Source organism: Rhodnius prolixus, unplaced genomic scaffold, assembly GCF_049639745.1.
Source record: "Rhodnius prolixus isolate KJV_2025 unplaced genomic scaffold, Rpr scaffold_6, whole genome shotgun sequence".
NCBI classification, from domain to species: domain Eukaryota; kingdom Metazoa; phylum Arthropoda; class Insecta; order Hemiptera; family Reduviidae; genus Rhodnius; species Rhodnius prolixus.
In genome coordinates, this window is record NW_027411634.1 from 25,236,342 (window position 1) to 25,257,180 (window position 20,839).

A 20,839-nucleotide genomic window follows, 5' to 3' on the forward strand; every position below is an offset into this window, starting at 1 on the left:
TGACACTGTTTGGATTAAAATAAGGTATAACAAAATTAATTTGGATTTGTGCTCAAACAAAATAATGTTACGTTTAATAGGGGAAGGGATTAGCTATGTGGTTAGCGTACTCGATTCCCACGCGGAGGTCCCGGGTTCGAATCCAGCTGCTAACCCTTAGATTTTCTCTTCCTAGGAGCTTCTTACAGCTCCACTGTCCGGTGATGGACAGTGTTGTATGTAACGAGAGAACACTGTCCGGAGGCCGGCAGTGCACTGAAAAAAGCTCCGAGCGCTAATAACCTCAGCTGTTGAAGCGCTAAAAAAAAATAGGGGAAGGGATTAGCTATGCGGTTAGCATATTGGATATTTGATTGGGGGTGAAGTTGATCGCCTGCCGTGAAGCCCCTGGGTAATCTAAACGGTCAACAGTGCACCAAACTGAATGGGTCAGGCCATCAGACCGACGCAGTAAGTAGTTCACAAAACTCTGAAGGTGCTCAGGGCAAGTATAGAGGCCTAAAGGAGGCAATCCCTCTATGAGACTATGGGCATTAGAAACACTTCGATCAGAACCACATTAAAATGTGAACCGCTTTCTCAAACAGTTAATTGAGAGAGCGCAGCTGAGGTGGGTTGTAAGCATGATGGAGGAGGATCGGCTATCTAGTAATGCGATGGAGACTAGAATCTCCGGCAAGAGAACTAGGGGAAGAAGGAGGACCATTTGGACAATATTAACGGACGAGGAATAGGATGGGCAGAGTCCAGGAAGTTGTCGATGGATAGAGATAGATGGCGGTTCTTCTGTCAAACTTCTACACCGCAAGGTAGATGAGGTGGAGACTAAGTAATAAGTTCCATTATGAAAATTACTACACATCAGATCCATATTCCATACGTTTGGATGTCACAATCACAAACTATCGTGAAATAATCATTTAGTGACCTTTCAATTTTAAAAACTTTGCAACAACTAAAATAGGTTTAAAACATTCTGCCTACTACAATAAGAAAACAGTTGATCGCAACATTAATAGTTCTCACCTTAATTTGCGGTTCGTTGGTGGACAATAATTTAACTTCAGAGCTAAATTTAAAATTGCAATAATTTCTTAATTCCAATGTCCTTTTTATTTTGAATGTAGGGAATAACTCCTCACTTTGTCTTTCTTGGTTAGCTTCCTGTGAAGTACAGAAGCAAATATTTCCTTGGTAACTTCTTGTAATGCTTTACAGGAATAAAAACCTACAATAATTATTTGACATGTTATTAAGTAGGGCCCAATTAAATTTTAGAAACACCAGAGCAGTCAATTCTTTAATTCTATAGTCCTCCATTCAGAACAGTGAGTGCAAAGATTAATTTTTAATTCAATCCTTTTTATTCTGGAAATCTTTACCTCTAATAGTAATCCGTATCATTATAACACCAAATAGGAAGTCTTTTTTATTTCATTTCTGTTTGTTATTGTTGTCTACTGGGACGTTGCAAAACAAAAGGTTATATGTAATTGTTTATTTACATATATGTTTCCAAGTATCGCCACTGGAGTGCTCTGCAAACTGGAAAAAAGCCCTAACAACCTTAAAACATTGTAGAAAACTCAAAATTTGTATTAGGATACAAACCTAAGCAGGAGCTCTATTCTGTTTACATTTTTTTTTCATTTTCTTCAATTTTATTGAAATATTTAGCAAATATATTAGTAAATTATTTGTATTCTTCAAACATAGGCATTCTGAATGCTATTAAGTAACAATTTTGTGCATTTTAAGGAATTTATAAGCTAAAAGTCGGAAGGAAGATTAATAAAATACTTGAAATTGAAGATGAAAAAAGTTTTTTATTCCACTTCTTGCTTAAAAAAAAGAAAAGTTATTAACTTATTATTTTGGTTATATTAACTGTTATTGGTACAAAACGTCTTTTCATTGGCTATTTTGTGGAAAAAAGTTTTGACAAAACGGGTAAAAAAATTAAATATATAGAAAGAGAAGTAGATGGGCTGATTTGATATACTCGTATACAGCATTCAAAATATACAATCTCTCATCATAGCAATCAGCATCAGCTGTAACACAGTAATATTTCAGTATTTTTTAGATGCATGTATGCCCAAATTTATCATGGGATTTTAACGATGATCACCTCTGGGCATAATGCAATTTAATAAGTAGCTACAAATTTCTTCAGCAGGGAGTCTAGATACACAATGCAACTTAGCATATAATTAACACCTTGTGGGTACACCAAAATAAATTTGTACTTTGAGTACAAAATTGAAAGCCTCTAAGGATCAGCTAAGTGAATAATTATTCAAAGGAGGCAATATTACTGTTTTAAAGTGCAAGAACAGAGGTGAATTAATTGAATTTTACTTACAAAGCACATTAAACGCTAAACGTGACCACTGAAGACTTGACGAGTTATGAAAGACTGACCCTTTGTAAGTGTTATAAAAACTTGTCCCTTTTTGACGTCATATCTACCTCTCTTAAATCTTTCTGAAAATACAAGTACTAGTTTTTTTTTTTGTACTGCCTACATTTAATTTTCACACTTATTATTTTCGCTAATTTCCCGAAAATTTCATTAACTTATTAGACTGTTGTGTTGTACGGTTGTAACCAAGAAGTGTTCTGATTCATTGATTAATGAGTTTAGTTGAATAAAATAAAGTAATGACATTGCCAAGCTGGTGTAATTATGGTTAGCAAATTATTACATATCAGACGCAGCACTAAGTATGTTCTGGTAAGAGGCAAGTAAGTAAATTGGTCTCCCTATAAAGGCTACTAGAGAACATGGCCTTAAGAGGTCCTTCAGTAGAATTTTCAACGGCAACATAAATTAGTTGCCAGAACCCGTTTCCATTCCGTTGATAATGGCCAAAACCCCTTATAGCCAGGAATGCTCATGTAATATACATGGTTTTTCTTATGGATTTCCTTCTTTTTTTAAATTCAAGTCACAAGATTTACTTTTGCTTGTTAAATTTACTTCCATTTTTTGAATCTGCCTATTTTCAACTATTTTTTAATTCCCACATTAGGCTTCAACAAATTTCTTATTCACTACTTTATTATATTTATAAATACTTATTTAGTAATTTTACTTCTTTTGAGAATTAAAAGAATTTTTAATTCTACATTAAGCCAGAATTCACACTTTTTGAGACCAATTAATGATGATTTAATCGTTTTTTAAAATAAAATTATAAACACTTTAAAGTAAAACCCATCTTGTTTAATATTTATAAATAATTTTTTTTAGTAGGAACTCTCTTTAAAAATATTTTTCCAATACTATTACCCTTTACCAAGGAAAGGAATTCTGATTATCAGTGTTCCGTTCCACCACCCAGTATAAGTATGTGAATGTGATCTGGGTATTGTATAAGTTTAAGCAATAATACAAATTCTTTAGAGTAGCGGTCTAAGTTATAACTCATAATCTTCTTGGGACTATAACAGTCTCAGTTGTTAAATTATTTTCTAACTTTAACGTTTACAATAATTACTTTGCTGTTTGTTGCTTCGCAGGAGTCATAGTAATATGCAATGTTATACAATTGTAGGCTTTACTTTTTCTTTAGGGTATGAGGATGACTTTAGATATTCTTGTAGCATAATTTAAATTAGGAAAGCTTTTCATCATTGCAGCCAGTAGATCTTCTAATAGATCAGATATAGAGATCTGCTGTTCATCCGTCCAGCACAGATGAGATCACTAAACCTGCAGCAGCATCTGGTGATGAAACAACTCATTCAGATTCTCAAAGGTGGTTCTAAAGAAAAAAATGTGAACCAAAAGGTAGGGATGACCCCTCTCCTTTCTCCTAAATATTCTGAAAAAACCTTCCTTCAAATTTAAGAAAGGGATGTTAGAATGGAAATAATTTCTTCAAACACGAGATACCAACTATTTATGCTCTCCGGAGAAGCTCTAAATAGAGCGGGATGTCCTCTGTTAGGAATAACCACTCCCCTTTTATCTGCAATTAAAAGAAGTTTTAAGAAGAAAAGGGAGTAGTTATTAGAGGGATAACCGCTTTCTGATGACTTCTCACCACTCCTCGCAACGCTCTTCCCAGATATTTCAAAGATGATACTCCAAATTATGAAGCTCCATAGGGCCATTCGCACTCCATAATTGCCAATAACGGAAACAAGCACTATGCTTGTTTTTAAAAAAAACGCACATAATTCAAATGGACATTTCTCTATTTCGCTTGTTTTACTAAATTAAAGAAATATAAAATTCTTGACAAGAAACAAAAAACATAAGAAGTTTCAACTATCTTAATCACCCAGGATTTGGGAAACCACCAGATTGGTTGATTGATAGTTAAGACATGACTTCTACAGAATCATTTCTGCAGTCAGTGGTCGATTGCAAATAATGTATAAATACTTCCAGGGGTCTTAGTACCTTGTAACTCATAGACGCTCTCTGAGGAAGACCCTATCAAGCAACGTTAATTAGGAAATACTATTTATTCCAAGAAAACTCACAGTTGAATGAATTGGAATGAACTAGAGGTTGTCTGTGGGTTAGCTAAACACAAACACTAGTTTGAACCAAAATAATTATCTTAATTGCCAGATTTGTACCTAAGAATATCGGACTACAATATTTTGTCTGGTTTCAGTCAAATTTTTTAAGGTATTTCATACTAAAATTATTCGTACTGTGATTATGTTTGGGCCCAACAGCATCTATCTTGAAAAATGTTAATTGAGTGCATATTTGAATATGTTTGAAACGAATCCTTGAGAAACCGTTAAGAGAAACAGCAGAAGAAAAAAAAAATCCATTTCGTTTGAGAGTAGATAGAAAAGGAAACGCAATACTTTTATAATAACTCTTAAATGAATAACTTTTAAAATTTGAGACCAAATTAAAGCCTTTCTAATAAAGATAAATAAATTTACTTGCTAGATTTAAATGGGACACAAATAGCCGATTACAAGGTAAAGTAGGACTTAAATTAGAGAGGATTAAGCTGTAAAAGTGTTAAAAACAAAAATTTAACTTACTATAAAGCCTTTAATGAAGTAAAATTTGCACTCCACAGTTTAGGCGGACAACATGCACTGATGGAATAAAGAGCTTTTAGTACTTAAGTTAACTTCTTCTTTTTTTTTCTAGACACTGTTTTTACTCTTTTATTTATTTTATCCAGATCGTGGGTTCTGTAATTGAAATTCAAGTTAAAAATTCACATTTTAGTATTAAACAATTCTAAAATGTCCTCAACTTAATTTTTTTGAACATTAAAAAAAAGGTACAAATAAACTTGGCGATAACGTTTTGAATACCTCTCGCAGCATATTGTTTACAGTCGGAGTACTTTTAGACTCTCCCTTTTAATGGTTTCGTTAAAGTCGAAAAGCCGTAAAGTATAAACTCGTACGAACAGAAGTGTTTATAAACTGGATGGTATTGTACAATCTTCTGCCCTTAAAGCTCATACCTTTATTGTTGTAGTAAAGTAGAAAGCAGCCAAGAGATGGGTAAAGGCATGTTAAGTTTATAACACCTGCCCTTTTGTTGTTAATTTCGACTGGCCTTTGTTTTCAAAATTTACTTTCATTTTATTTTACAGTAAACATTTTGATTTTTAGAAAACGATGCCAGATTCTGTTGAGAAATGTGCTTGTGAATTCAAGCTTTACTTTCCAACGCTGGTATTTTATGATGAGAAGGAACTAATATTTTATAAAATTGTTTTGAATTAAATTTCTAAAAGCCCTTGTGATGGACATAAAATATGGGTATTGCCTGTTACCCTTTGCCTAGTTATTATTCATAGTTTTCGCTGCGTAGATATTTAAACAGTGTAAATTCCAAATTTAGAGCTTTAGAGCCCATAATTTGAAATTGAAAACAAAAAACGATACTTAATAATGAAATTGAACATAAATCGTATTTCCTAAAAAGGCTTTTTTCCGTGAAATTCTCCTAATTAAAAAGTAAAGTAAAGTAATCGCCTATTTTTTTCAGGCGGGGCTTAACGTCCAACTACCAATTTGGTGTCGTCGACGGAGGCGATTAGCAAACATACTTTACTGTAAATTTCTTTTATTAACCATTAAATAAAATCCAAGGCCTAAGACCGGGAATCGAACCCAGTACCACAATACTCGTAGGTCTCGCCTCTAACCGCTCGGCTACCGTGGCGCCCTAGAATTCTCCTAATTATATATTATATTTGAAGACTGGATTTCAACCTCTGATTGTTTTATACATTTAAACTGCACTATGAGTATGTACTTAAAGTTCTCACTTTACCTGACGAACGCCTTCCTAAAGTATTAGCTAAAGAAATAACATAATAGCCGAGAAACTATTGTGGTAAAGGAATGCTTGTCGATGTGTAGAAGTCATGGCTATGATGAATTACACTAAAATGGACAGCTTGTTAGGTGGGATGAGACTTTCTTTCAAAAATGATCTTTTAAATAGAGTACAGAACTCTAGGTGGCACAGTATTTATAAGGAGCTTTCTTTTGATTTTGGACCTAACCATTACATAGCAGATAGTAATAGTTTGGTTTTTATTCAGAATATAATTAAAATGAAAGGATCTTTATTTGATTTAAATTACAGAGTTGGCCTTAGTGAAGAAGCTCAGATATGTTCATTGTGCAATTCGCACGAAATAGAAGATATTTTTCATTATATAGCAGTGTGCCCGATTTTGACAGAGTTCAGAAAGACATGTTTTGGTAAAAGCGTATTAGAAAAAAATGAATTTATTCGCTATATGAACGGTCATAGCTGGGAGAAACTGTACAAATATAATGTAACGGCCGGGAAATATAGAAACTTCTTAATTAATGAATTTAATTTTTAGTTTGACAGAATTTGATTTTTTAGTTCGATAGAATTTAATTTTGTTGATAAGCCATTTTTTTTTTGTATTTAGTTATATAAATTATATTATTATTGAGTAATTGAAATATATGTTTTTATAATAAGATATAAAACAATTGAGTAGGAGTCAACTTCTGCTGACGGTCTTCAATCCATGCAGTAGGTGCTTCAGTTTAAAATTAAATTGTGTTTTTGTAAATTTATTTTTAAAAAATTAATAAAGCATATTACTATTATTACTTAATAATGAAGACCTAAAAATGGACCAGAAATTATTCATTTTTAGGTTTAAAAGAAATTCATAAATATAAAGGTGTAAATAATAAATTATTTATAATTATTAAAAAAATTTAATAAAATTTAGTAAGAAGCGGAGTAATCTGTCTAGACGTTAGTCATCAGCCTCCTCACCATACAAATTGTTAGCGACAAAAGTTATAAGAAACATGATAAACACTTGTGAGCGATACTTTCTCTAAAACTGCTGTTCAGAAGAAGTTAGAGATCTGTGCCAACTTGTTTATTGTGTATGTTTTTCTGAAAATTGATTTTCACTTCCAATAAATAGAGCAGTTGTTACAGTATGTCGGTGTTAGAGATAACGGGGATCACCTAAATCTGTCACCAAGTAACAAACATCCCAACATAACAGAAAAACTTGACACAACTTAGTAGACTAATATTTTTTTTTTTTTTTAATACCGCAAAGTATTCGATGCGTGACTCTCTGCTTGGCTTCAGAAACAGTTCTTGAGAACAGTTAGGAAAACTTACTCTAATTACGTTTTTTTCGTTTTTAATTTTTTTCATAACTTACTAGTTTTATCAAACTTGTTATTTAGTTAGCTTTAGGTTAGTTAGTGTACTTTAATAGGGGAAGATAAATTCATTACTTCAAGTTAGTCATTAATTCTTTGGATAATTCGATACCTTCAATATAAAACATCAAGATAGTACAAACTCTGCTACCACTTTCTCTAATCTTCACATTTCTTTGTTTTAATCCACCTCTACTTCTGATTTTCAATCTTTTCTTTTTTTAACACAGCTTTAATATAAATATTAAATTCATTCATTAATTTAATCAGTAAGTTCAGTAAGAGAATTTTTCAAATTCTAAATTTTGTCCTAATTTCTCTCATCTCATACACACACCCAACTATAAAGGGTCCTCACCGTATTTGGTTAGTAAATTTTGGATGGGATTCCCTACCATCATCCATTAGAAAATGTAGAGCCACCTCTTCGTTTAAGAATAGACCATTTAGTCTTTTAATTTTTTCTTAATATGAAATCAGTTTATTTTATTATTTTAAACTACTTTTTTCTTAATTGGTCTATTTCTAAATTGTTTTAGATATTTAATTCATTTTATAATCCTAAACTTATTTGTACTGTGTAGTTTGAAGCACAGTTCGTGTTCATTTAATATAATTTGTCCAGTTGGGAAACAATGCCCAGGACATCACATAAATTATTCTAATCTCTCTTTTTCTCATCCCTCGCTCATCATCTTTTTTTATATATATATAAAACAGTAAGATCAACAACAAAAGAGTCGCTAAAATAATGTTCTATTTGTAGTGAGAGTAATTGATAAAGCAACCTGGATGATTTATTTAAAAGTTTTGCTCTCTTTATCTCTTGAACTTATCGGAAAGACATCTGTCTTCTTTTATGCAACGTTTTACATACAGCTGAAAATTTAGAATAAAGTAAAATGAAATATCGTTAAGCTTTATAAGAATAAATGCTGGAACTCCTGAAATTTATTTCAAACCCGTATATATGTCATCTATATTCACACAGACTTAAACATTTCTTTCCTAAATAAGCGATTAACAAAAAAATTATTTATTTACAATTATAGTATTCTTTTATTCCATTAATAAAGACAGAATATTTTTATTGAAAGACAAATCAAAATTAATAATTTTAAATTATATTATTTTGTTTCAGGATATCCCTTTACATGTGTCTACTTTAACTTTACTTTTGATCGCTTGGGACAGGCACAGATTCCTGAAGGATCCAATGAAACCTAGAATTCCAGCATTTGTATGCGCTACAGGTTCCTGGTTGACAGCCATTTGTCTTGTTCTACCTTATCCGGTGTATACTACATACATGGATCTTGGGGTGAGTTTCCTTTTTAATGAATTTCATTTTATTATTATGAAATACCGTTCTTGATAATTTTATAGTTTATGAAAATTTACTATTCAATGTTATTTATTTGCCATTTTTAATTATTTGTTACATTTTATATTGTTTCTTTACTAAGTCAGAACATTATGGAGGATAGGAGAGTTGCGCTGTCAGTATGGAACTGCTAGTTTATTTCGTTGGCTTATTCTAAAATAGAAACACTGGAGCTACTTTAATTATTTTAGATTTTATTCATCGTTTAAAAACAAATTCTGTTGTATTTCTGGTAGTACAATCATTCATGGACATTTTATAGACTTATGTGCAACTGTCAGCACGAAAAGCTGCATTTTAACTTCATAAAGTAACTAAAAATGAAAATTATCTACTAGAGTGACTTTCAGAATTTAGTCGCTAAAAGTTGAATGTTCCAATAATTTATTACCTTTCAGAGCATCTTTTTCTATTTTGATATTGATTTTAAGATGGATGTAAGTTCTTGCTCTGCAGTGGTTAGGGTATTACGGTTGTTTGTTTTTTTTATTTTTAGTTGTTATCTCGCTTCTTTAGTCGACTTAGAATTGTTTTCCAAGAGCATTAATATAGAAACGATAAAGGTAAAATTGATATTAGACTAAAAATGTTTTTGTGCACCTTGTAAGTATTATATTGCTCTTTAAATAAAAGGTTCTGGAATTTCTTATTAGTATAACAAAAACTTGAGCGAAGATATAATAAATATTTCAGAATTCTACCTAGTTTAGGGCGCCATGGCCGAACCAGTCTCAATACATTCTTTCTAAAATATTTTAAACCAGAACTTTAGAAAAGACCCTTTCCCCTCTACTTCATTAATTTAAAATCTGGCGTTTATTATTCATTAATCCTCTCACACCAAATCTCCAGACTCAACTCTTCTTTCTTTAAATTGAACTGATCTTTCTATAAGCTGAAAGTAAAAGAGTTGTTGTTAAGAAACTTTTGATTAACATGTGTTAATTAAGCAACGATTTGTGTACCTCTACAAATGCCTCTCCTAGAATCCAAAAACCGACTAAAAGAAAAGATTTAGTTACTAAAAGATCAAAATACTACTGTTTTTACTGAAAAAAAAAGACTTTGAATTATATGGAACAGTTATCAAACCATAACTAATTCCCACAACCGAAAATCTTAACTGGCATCCTTAACACTAAACCTACCACGACCGGTCAATTGACTGTTTTTTAAATTTGATTTAAATTTTCTAATTACAGCGTCATCTTACCGCCATTAAACTTCACGACTTTTCCTAAAATGTGTATACAATTGTTTTTATAATATTCACTTCTTTTCCTAATATTTGATTTTGAGAAAAATTTGTAGTCCCTCTTAACTACCGCGACCGGTCATTTGACCGGCTGAATATTTTCATTTTATTTACTTATAATTTAATATTTTATTTTATTTATTTTTGTAACAGAATTCTCTCAAAAACTCAATTTGATAATGCATTTATCGGATTATTGTTTGCATGTGGTGCATATGAGGCGAAAAATGTACGATTTTGCCCTTTTCACTGGAACAAAAATAGGGACGAGCATTCTTCTCAAACATTGTAAGCAGAAATGTATAGACGGAAATTTTCGAGGTTTATTCGAGTGGATCAAAGAAATAATCGTTTACAAACCGATAAATTTGCTTTGATTTCTAAATTTTGGAACAAATTCGTTGAGGACAGTCAAAACTGTTCTAACCAAGAGCATATATCTCTTCCAAGGACATTTGTTCCCAACAAAGTCAAGGTGCAGATTTACTCAGTACATGCCAAATAAACCGGATAAATTTGGTATCAAATCTTGGCTAGCGTTCGATGCAATAAAAGGCTTTCCATTTTTGGAAAAACGTGAAAGCAGAGAAACCTTCAGTTCCGCTTGGGGAGTTTGTCGCTCTGAAATTAGGAGAAATGTATACAGCTCGTGGAAGAAATATAACCGTGGAAAATCTCGGAGATGGCCTCAACAAATAGTATTCAATATCCTAGACTTAACCCCGGGTTAAATGCATGGATTTTGTATCAAAAACTACCGGAAGTGAAATTTCAAGGCAAAATTTGTGTTACCATTGCAAAAGCATGACAAATACTAGTACAAGAACAAATGGTCGGAAAATAGCCAAATAAGATACTGCAAAGGCAATAAGACTAAAAAATGCTGTCTAAAATGTAAAAAGTAAGTATGCGGGAAATTTGCAATTGAGAAGCCTGTAATTATAAAAAATGTTGCAAAAAAGAGTAAAATCTACGAGATTTATTTTTAAACAAAAGAAACTATGCTTTTTCATTGTTAACTAATTATTATCTTCATTCTAAAATAAGAAATTTAAGTGATTTTAAAGTGCGGTCATTTGACCGGTCATGGTAGGAATAGTTATGCATAAATGTCGGTAGGTTTAGTTTTAACATCCAATTAATTTTTTTAAGAATTTGCATGGAAAAATATTTTTTTCTTCGACTTCTAATTTATCCATATCGTGATAAAACGTGAAGGAAAAAAGAGGTATTCTAAAATGTAGATAATTAAAAAGTGCTTGTTGCAGCGACATTTAACAGTAAATAAGTTGGACTTGCTTCGTGTACTCACAATTGAAGAAAATTTCTTGTTTGTCTGCTACAATGACTTTTACATTTCCTGGCGTCCTTTTGTATTGTTATATGTTTTACGCTCAACTAAATAGGGTGACATAATAGCGTACTAAAGCCCTAAAGCTAAAGAAGCTTAACAACTTCACAATGCTATGTATGTGAATTTATCATTTTAAACAATTTTTTTTTGCACAATTTCATATTTTTATCATTGTTGTGGAGTACAATTTGCTTCTTCAATCTGGGACCTTTTGTGACTCTCTTGCAAAACCTAACTCTTTTTAAGCAGTTTTAACATTCAGAAATTTATTAGTACCTTTATTTCTGTATTAAAATTAGCTTTACACCCAGTAACAGTTCTACATATTTTAATTTTTTGGAGGTAGAATAATCAACTTAAGTGCCAAATTGCATTAACACAAGATTACCTTTATTTTTAAAGGAGTAATGGCATTTTTAAAATATTAGATGGGTAATCAAAATAAGTATATTTATTGACCTTAGGACTCTGATTACTTACAACAATAACAGCCTGAATGAAATTAACAGACGTTAAAGACAAAAAGCAGCTCATTGAACGACCGCTTAAAGTTAATTTTAAAAATTTAAGGGTTCGGCACGAGTTTGAATAAAAAGATATCTTCAGATAGTCCTCCAACGGTATACATGTGATATTCTAACTGTTAGTCTGCTACACAGCCGTGTAAAGAGGAGGAATTATATATGTGAAGAGTGGTCTCATTGCTCAAACTAAAATTAGCAATTGGTGGAGATATGTGTTACTCCTTCCAACAACAAAGAGCAAAATATAAATATTAAAGATTCAGCGAAATACTAAAAACCTTCTGCTACTCAATTTATTGCACAGTAAGTTGTCCAAAGTACTTACTAAGGGTAAAATGGAAGTTGATACTTTAATTAAGTTACTAAGTGGAGATTTTATTATAAGCTTGACGTTACAAGGTGTTTCAAACCTTGCGGTTTCTAATCACAATTCCCCTTGGTGTCTGTTCGCCTCGGTCCCATGTATTTCTAAACATTGAGACTTGGTAAGTAAAAACAACCTTTACATCATGGGGGAAAAAAAATAGATTTATCCATCGGGTCTAGATGAAAAAAAGTTCTTACAAAGTTATTGATGCACTCCAAGTTGTTTCCATTTAGGCTTACCGTTCACACAATTTTCATCGGGTCGTTCGTTTTGAAGGTAAGATCCCAGCGTCCAAGCCAGTTTATCATTTTGTCCTGGTTATTTAATAATAATAATAAAAAAATAAAGTACCAAATTAACATGTAAATTAAACATGTAAACAAATTTTTGTAACATAAATTACCGAATACATTTTCAGCCTGCCTGTTTACATTCACCCACAGAAAAGATATTTCAATAATGAATAAAATACAGCCAGAAGAAAAGTGGTAGATTAGCTGATTCAACAGTTGCAAACTTTATTGGGCTGAAAACCCACTGTGAACACAATTGAAAAAAAAAACGACGTAATTAAAAATTAAGATTTTTTTTAAAAACATAGTTCCAGCTTGTGATAAATATTAATAACTTTTGAATACAATAACTTGTTAGGTCCAATTAAGAGTGATTTTTCTAAAGAAAAATAATACCTTCAATTTTCTAGAAAGTTTATTTCTGCTTTACTAAACACAATATGATGCTAACAAAGTATTCATTTAAGATCCAGGCCAGTCTCTTGTTGAGTTTATGAGTAACTGACAATTATTATTACAAAATGGTTACATTTTGGTAACGAGTCTCGTTTTTTAGCTTTCTGTAACTTTTCGTTTTGAACAAACTCTCGAAATTATTTCTGTTTTTAGAAAAATAATATTATGCAAGGCTATTTCTTGGGGTTCACCCAAGTACAGGTTTGGTTTGAGCGGTTCAGATCAATCTATGTTAAAATATATTAGCAACCTATATTAATAAATGTTCGTGATGTTATTATAAGAGATATCCCACTTGAAAATGAGGCTGATTCACAGAAGCCGATGGGCAAATACATCTGGGACTTGACCGAAGTTCCTATGGAGTTGCCAGTGGTGAAGTTAGGAGCTTCTCTATACTTTAGTAATGTTCTCTTTTAATTTATATACCCGCGGTTAGTAATTTAATCAAGAGTTTGGACCCTTAATAATAATAATATGACGGGATCCTCAGTCTCTACTATAAGCCAATTTAATAAACCAAATTAAATGGAACCTTTCACTTGTTTGTGGCAAAGGAAATTCTATAGAAAGCAATAAATTTCTCCAACTGCTCCAGTCACATCAGTTCAATACTTCCTAATGGCAATAATCCCCTTAAGGCTGACGCTCAGAAACAAATATTTCTGTTTCATTATTAGTAATATCTTATTAATATTTACTCCAAATTTGAATTAAAGCCTTATATTATACTTTTTTTTTATGATACTTTTAATGAACTTATTTTTGTCTACTATTTACTGATCAAGCTTTTTTTTTTTTTTTGTTTTTTTTTTTTTTTTAATTTATACAGGGTGATCCATTTAAAACGCACCAATCGCTAATAACTTTTTAGGAAAGCGGAATTTCGAAAAAACCCACGAAGTAAACTATATGTTTTTTTTTTGTCTAGTTTTCAAATTTTTCACCCCCGATGCTGTATCTTTATTTTTGGCGGAGTTACGGCCAAAAACCCGATTGGGGTTTTATGAGGACCACTGGTTTTGACAATGATTATGAAAACTACATAAAAAACTGTGAAAAATGACGTTAACCCCGTTTCGATATTCCTAATATTAGTCGAGATATTTAAGATCAAAGTTACAATTTTATCTACTCGTGATCGGTTTTCGATATTAATTTTCCAACAAAAATACACGTTTTGGGAGGTCCTCTGACTGCGAAAAATGTTATTTGTGACACAAAGAACAAAAATAAAATTAATTGAAGATTATAAAACATGTAGTGTAATGTCTACACTTTATTTAAAAAAGTATTATGATTTTTTAAGTAATAAGAATGACTGCATACGCGGGATTCGAAATGGGGATCTCCCACTTACAAAGCCACGCTCTTGACCACTAGATCAACACCCGTCCATCCTTGGCAAGATATTCTAACCCTAATCATAGGCCAAGAAGTCTTGCATACTGGGTGCATTAAAAAGATGTGATGATTGCTTTTATTTGATGATAAAACAAATTTATCCTGATTCACCCACAACCATTAAATTACACTACATGTTTTAAAATTTTCAATGATTATTATTTTTTTACTTTGCGTCACAAATAACATTTCTTGCAGTCAGAGAACCTCCCAAAACGTGCATTTCTGGTGGAAAATTAATATCGAAATAGTAACTTTGATCTTAAATATCTCGACTAATATTAGGAATATCGAAACGGGGTTAACGTCATTTTTCACAGTTTTTTTTATGTAGTTTTCATAATCATTGTCAAAACCAGTGGTCCTCAAAAAACCCCAATCTGGTTTTTGGCCATAACTCCGCCAAAAATAAAGATACAGCATCGGGGGTGAAAAATTTGAAAACTAGACCAAAAAAAAAAACATATAGTTTACTTCGTGGGTTTTTTCGAAATTCCGCTTTCCTAAAAAGTTATTTGCGATTGGTGCGTTTTAAATGGATCACCCTGTATATGTACACTGGGCCAAAAAAGTCTGTGAACACTAACCTAAATTTTATTACTTTTATTATTATCTTATTAGAAACTTCTTTTATTTTCAAATGAAATATACTATTCGATAGAGAGAAACCAGAGTTTTTCATTTTATATTCAATCTTTTATTTTTGTTCAGCAGGAATATCACAATTAAATGTTTAACAAAACAACACCCCAAACGAATGCAAAAAAAGTCTGTGAACACTTTGCAGAAATAAATCATTCTTACACATTGTACGTGAATTATAAATTTTAAAAACTTGTAGGACCTCCTATGTTCCTAATCACTTCCAACAAACGAGCTTTCATCGATCCTAATAATTTTGTGGTCGTCAATGTTGGAATTTTATCCCACTCTTCTAGAATAGCGTTTTTTTAGTTGTTCACGGTTTCATATTCCTCGTTTATTTATTTCGCGGCTGATTTCATCCCACAAATGTTCTATTGGGTTAAGGTCTGGCATTTGTGGAGGGGTGTTTAGGCGCCAGAGTGTATTATTTAAAAGCCATTCCCGAGTTTTTGGTGCGGTATGTTTCGGGTCATTGTCTTGTTGGAAGACAAACGTTCCCTCCAACCCTAATTTTTTTGAATTTTCATTTAAATTGCGTCTTAATATATCCACATACACATATTGGTCCATCATACCATTAATTAGATCTAACTTGCCCACTCCTTTAGCACTCATGCACCCCACACCAGAATGTTGCCTCCCCCATGCTTAAAAGTAGGCTTCATATTTTTCATTTTCATAGCTTCATTTCTTTTTTGCCACACTTTTTGTCGTCAATCAGACCCACATACATTGAATTTCGACTCATCTGAAAAGATTACGGTTTCCCAGAAACTAGAAGGCTTAGAAACATATTCTTTCGCGAAATCCAATCGGCGGTTACTATTTATTTTATTGATTAAAGGTTTTTTCCTCGGGACTCGACCGCAATAATCGTATTCATGTAATTTATTTCTAATTGTATGTGGTGTTACGCTTACACATAACCACTTGATAATTCTTGACTGATTTTTTGAGCGCTTGTCCTGGGTTCTTCTCGAACAGACTTCAGAATTTGCCGTTTATGAAAGGAATTAAGTTTTGGTGGCCGTCCACTGCGTGGCCTACTAATCACATTTCCGTACTTTTTAATTATATTATGCACCGTTGAAGGGTTTTTTTGAACTATCTTCCCTATTTCTCGAATACTTTTTCTTTCATTTCGCAACGTCACAATAAGTTCTCGAATTGGTCTGGGAACTTCCATATTAGTGGTTAAATATGTACTAATTAGATTATTTATTCACAAAACTGACTGTAGTGGTTTCTACAATACAATAGAGAACTTTGAAACTTTATTCAATCGTTTTTCTGTTTGTTATCTTAATGTTTTTACATATTTATACAGCTGTTCACAGACTTTTTTTGCATTCGTTTGGGGTGTTGTTTTGTTAAACATTTAATTGTGATATTCCTGCTGAACAAAAATAAAAGATTGAATATAAAATGAAAAACTCTGGTTTCTCTCTATCGAATAGTATATTTCATTTGAAAATAAAAGAAGTTTCTAATAAGATAATAATAAAAGTAATAAAATTTAGGTTAGTGTTCACAGACTTTTTTGGCCCAGTGTATGTGTGTATAAAACAGTCTAATACCATACTAATGCCTAGTTGTTTAGCGAGTTTTTACATCTAGTGATCTATCTGGGGTCAGGTTGGCGGAGGTTAGCAAAAATATTAAATATAAATTTCATTTTATATGATTCTGATATTAAAATTATTAAAGGAAACAATTTGTGAATGACATTATTTACTACAATAACTTGTATCGCCCTAATTTCAGCAATCAACTTTGACAGATTTAAAGAAAATATTAAAATAAAAAATATATATTCTCTTTAAAGCAGAAATGGATATGCTCTTTACAAGCCAAATGCAAAAACACGAGATGAAAATTTTCTTTCAAATGAGGAATTTATTTTTTTAAATTGGAGACAATAATTGTTTTGCAATAAATTTGAATGTTTATACTAGAGGAGGGTTATTTTAGGAGAGCAACTGGGAACAATTTCTCTTTGGATGGACAAATACACATCCAAACCTAAAATCGTAATTTATGACGAGAGCAGAAATTTAAACATAATAATTTGATTTAGAGGAGATTAATTTCAAAATGATTTTTAAGCTGTTTGCTTCCTAATGTCAGCAGCTTGATTACAATCTCAAATCCAGTTTTAGAGAAGTAGTTTTAATTCAAAATTCTTTATTTATTTATTTATTTATAATAATTATTATTTTTTAAAACCCCTTGGCCGTTGACAACTAGGGCATTTGGCAGCCCAATATAGTGGGGCTGTATGTATAGGCGACACTATTGCCCGTTAACCAGGGGGCACGTCAGTGTACTATCTGTAAGGACGCGAGCAATATTCACCCCAATTAAAAATTCTAACAAATTTATTATTTCAGAATTCCCGAGTTATTGAAAATTTTTTTAACATTAGCTAATGATGCTTTTCTCTCAATAAAAGCAAGCACTTTACAAATTATATATATAATAATTTTTGATGAATTAATTAATTAATTAAGCGCATTATATAATTTAACTTTATAAATATTCAACAAAAATTACTGAAATTTATTAAAAATTGAATATTATTGGGAACATTCTTTTACAAAATTCAGTCTGGTGGCAAATACCATTCTAGAAAGGGCTATTTTTTGTTTTTTGTTTTTCGTCAAAAGTTGAGGAAGCAAGAGAAAGCAAGCTTTTCAGAGTGGATGCTTTTTAGCTATGGTTCTTTTCTTAAAACTTTGTTTTGCTTTCTGTCATTTATTTAGAAAGGGCAAAAAAAAAAGGACTTAGTACTAATTCCAACGATAGGTCAACATTTTTATATAAAAATAAATGAATTCAATGAAAATTATTTTTCATCTCGGAGCTTTTTCCCAATGTACTCTTCTTTTGGTTAAAAGGCTAGCTTTTGGTGGGTTAGCGAGTGTTTTTTATAGTATAAGCATTGAATAATAAATAAACCCAAAGCAAACAAAAAGTATGAGATGGCCCAAATTGTAGATTACTGCCTTTCGCAGAAATGGGGGACGTAAACAAGAAAAGGGACATAGCAACCCTCGTACGTATAATCCGTACAGATGTTAAAAGGAACAGTTGGTCTATAATCTTCCACTGGAAGTGTACACACATGTTTAAACGTTTTTATTCTATACTTCCTCATGCCAACTGCGAGCTCAAACTTGTTATTCTGCACTCGGCCAAAAGAGGGCAGCCATTCCATTCCAGCCAGTATTTGCTATTTAGTTTGGCTTAATTTTTATTCTTTTATGTCTTTAACATGATGTTCGCGTTATTTCTTTAACTTAACGGTAATACTTGGAACAAGCTAGCACTTCTCTTCTACATATGCATAATTTATTTTACTTTCAAAGAATGTCTTATAAATTTCCTAATTAAAATGCCTATTGATTTTTTCTTTCTTTTTGTAAAAAGATTTTTAGTAGAAAGCATTCAGAGAAAAATTTTGCTAGTAGCAAAAATATATTACTTTCTGATAATTGCTTTTTATTGCTTTTATAGATACAATTTAATGTTTGTATAGAAACAATATTAACTAAATATAATGGGTCCTTCTCAGTTATTAACACTTAAATTGTAACATGCACTCTCCCTCCCAAGCCAGAAGTTCTGGTCTCATATTCAGCAGATCCATCTTTTATAGCCTAAGTACAAGTTTATTATCTAATCTCTTTGTTCTTCTTCCTTTGTCTGCTATTTCTTCTTCATCCTCTTTTTCGCCTTTGTTGTATTCTCTAATTCTTTCATAGACTCTTTAATTTCATCCTTTTCCTATTCTTTGATTTCAGTATTTCCGTTGCCTAATTTTTGACATCTTTTTCTGTCATCTTCTTCATGGAGCTCCTTAATATAACTTTATTCTCTTAGTGTATTCTTTCCGTTTCTTCGTTTTATTTATCTTTAACTTTTATTTCATTACTATAGCTATCTTTCGCTTACAATTAATCTTTCCGCTTCAGAGTTGCATTCCAGTTGTCACAGAGTGAACACGTTTCTGTTAGATCAGTGCTTTTTTTTTAATTTTTGAGTGGTTGGAAGTGGAATATTTTTTTGAAATTTGGCATATTTTTTGTTCAATATATAAGAAACTGAACTGTTAATTTTTACGGAAATCGATCGAGCCGTTTTTTAATAATTAATTAAAATTTTCATTTTAATATCGCTAAAATTATTCAGCGTGAGTACAAAGGTTGCAAAAGTGGGGATTTACAGCGTGGAATTTTTGAGAGAAGAGAAGGAGAGAGAGAATTGGTAAGAGAGCTATATTTTTGTACTTATCCCTTCCTGTTAGCAAGTTTACAAAATGAATAAGAATAACTTGACAAAAGATGATATTGAGGGTAAAGGTTCACAAACAAATTCTCTTACTGTGGCAGGGAATAGTGAAGGTGACGGCAGTGATGCGCTGTCTGTTATCTTAAACAAGTTAAGTTTCGTCACTCAAGAACTTGTATCCCTAAAAAATGAACAAGCTAATTTGACGAAATCAGTGTTTGATTTTCAAAAATCTTTGCATGAAATTGATAAAAAAGTGAAACTACAGGCAAAAAGTATTACTAAATTGCAAAGTGAAAATACCTCTCTTAGATGTGAAGTTAAAAATCTCAATAATCAATTGAATATTCATTCTCAAAATATTCATACTAATACTGTGAGAATCAATAATATCCCCAAGAAAAGTGATGAAGATTTATTTCAAGTTTTGTTTAAAATTGGTCAAGTGTGTGACTACGAACTTACTAAGGATAAAATTGATTTCTGTTTTCGAACTAGAACTGTTAGAAATGCTGACACACCTCCCATTCTTCTGAAATTTGCAAGTAAAATAGAAAAGGACACTTTCATGTACAAAAAAAGAACATCTCAGGAAAAGCTGACTACAGATATAATTGATTCTTCTCGTCCTAAAGGTAAAATTTTTATAAACGATTATATGTCCCCCTACTATTATTCGTTATATCAGAAAGTAAATCAACTGAGAGTTCAAGGAATACTAAAATTTACTTGGTTCCGTAACAACAAACTTTATGTGAAGAAAAATGAAAACTCTCTCCCGATTTCTATTAGATGCGAGGAAGATATAGGTAAATTACAGCTATCGACACATATTCGACCTACAGAAGATTTATTAGAAGATGAAAATGACTCTGATTCTTCAGTGCTTTCCTCGAAATCTAGCAGATCTGTTAAAAGGAAGAAAACTCCCCTAACTTTGGACACTTTTTTAAGGCCAAAAACTCCTCCAAGTTGCGACAAAGCTTGAAAGTTCCTTCTACCCCGAAAGCGGAAGAAGATAGGGTGTTGAGTGTTTATTCAAATGTGGAATTAAATTCATTCAAAAAAGATGCTGTGTATAATGTGGTCAGTGCTAGTGATAAGTTTTCTAATATTAAACTCGCCTTCTGGAATAGTTCAGGCTATAAAAATTTTCTAGAAAATTGTAGTTTTTTGTTACAGCATGA

General features: G+C 31.7%; 1 protein-coding gene and 1 long non-coding RNA gene across 9 annotated transcripts in view; one reads left to right on the forward strand and one right to left on the reverse strand.

The window, feature by feature from the left end:
* Positions 1–20,839, forward strand: part of LOC141461305 (orexin/Hypocretin receptor type 1) — a 304,429-nt gene that overhangs the window by 196,633 nt on the left and 86,957 nt on the right. For both annotated transcript variants that reach the window (XM_074142238.1, XM_074142239.1), the window contains exon 2: positions 8,822–9,001. In XM_074142238.1, coding sequence (XP_073998339.1) covers positions 8,822–9,001 — 180 coding nt within the window. The remainder of the gene's footprint in view (positions 1–8,821; positions 9,002–20,839) is intronic.
* Positions 1–20,839, reverse strand: part of LOC141461308 (uncharacterized) — a 59,732-nt gene that overhangs the window by 4,051 nt on the left and 34,842 nt on the right. For 5 of the 7 annotated variants that reach the window (XR_012462739.1, XR_012462740.1, XR_012462738.1 and 2 more), the window contains exons 2-5: positions 5,023–5,178; positions 2,366–2,487; positions 1,383–1,545; positions 1,027–1,228 (exon numbers count right to left, since the gene is read on the reverse strand). This is a non-coding gene — a long non-coding RNA (uncharacterized lncRNA). The remainder of the gene's footprint in view (positions 1–1,026; positions 1,229–1,382; positions 1,546–2,365; positions 2,488–5,022; positions 5,179–20,839) is intronic. The other 2 variants (XR_012462735.1, XR_012462737.1) reach the window with 2 other exon arrangements.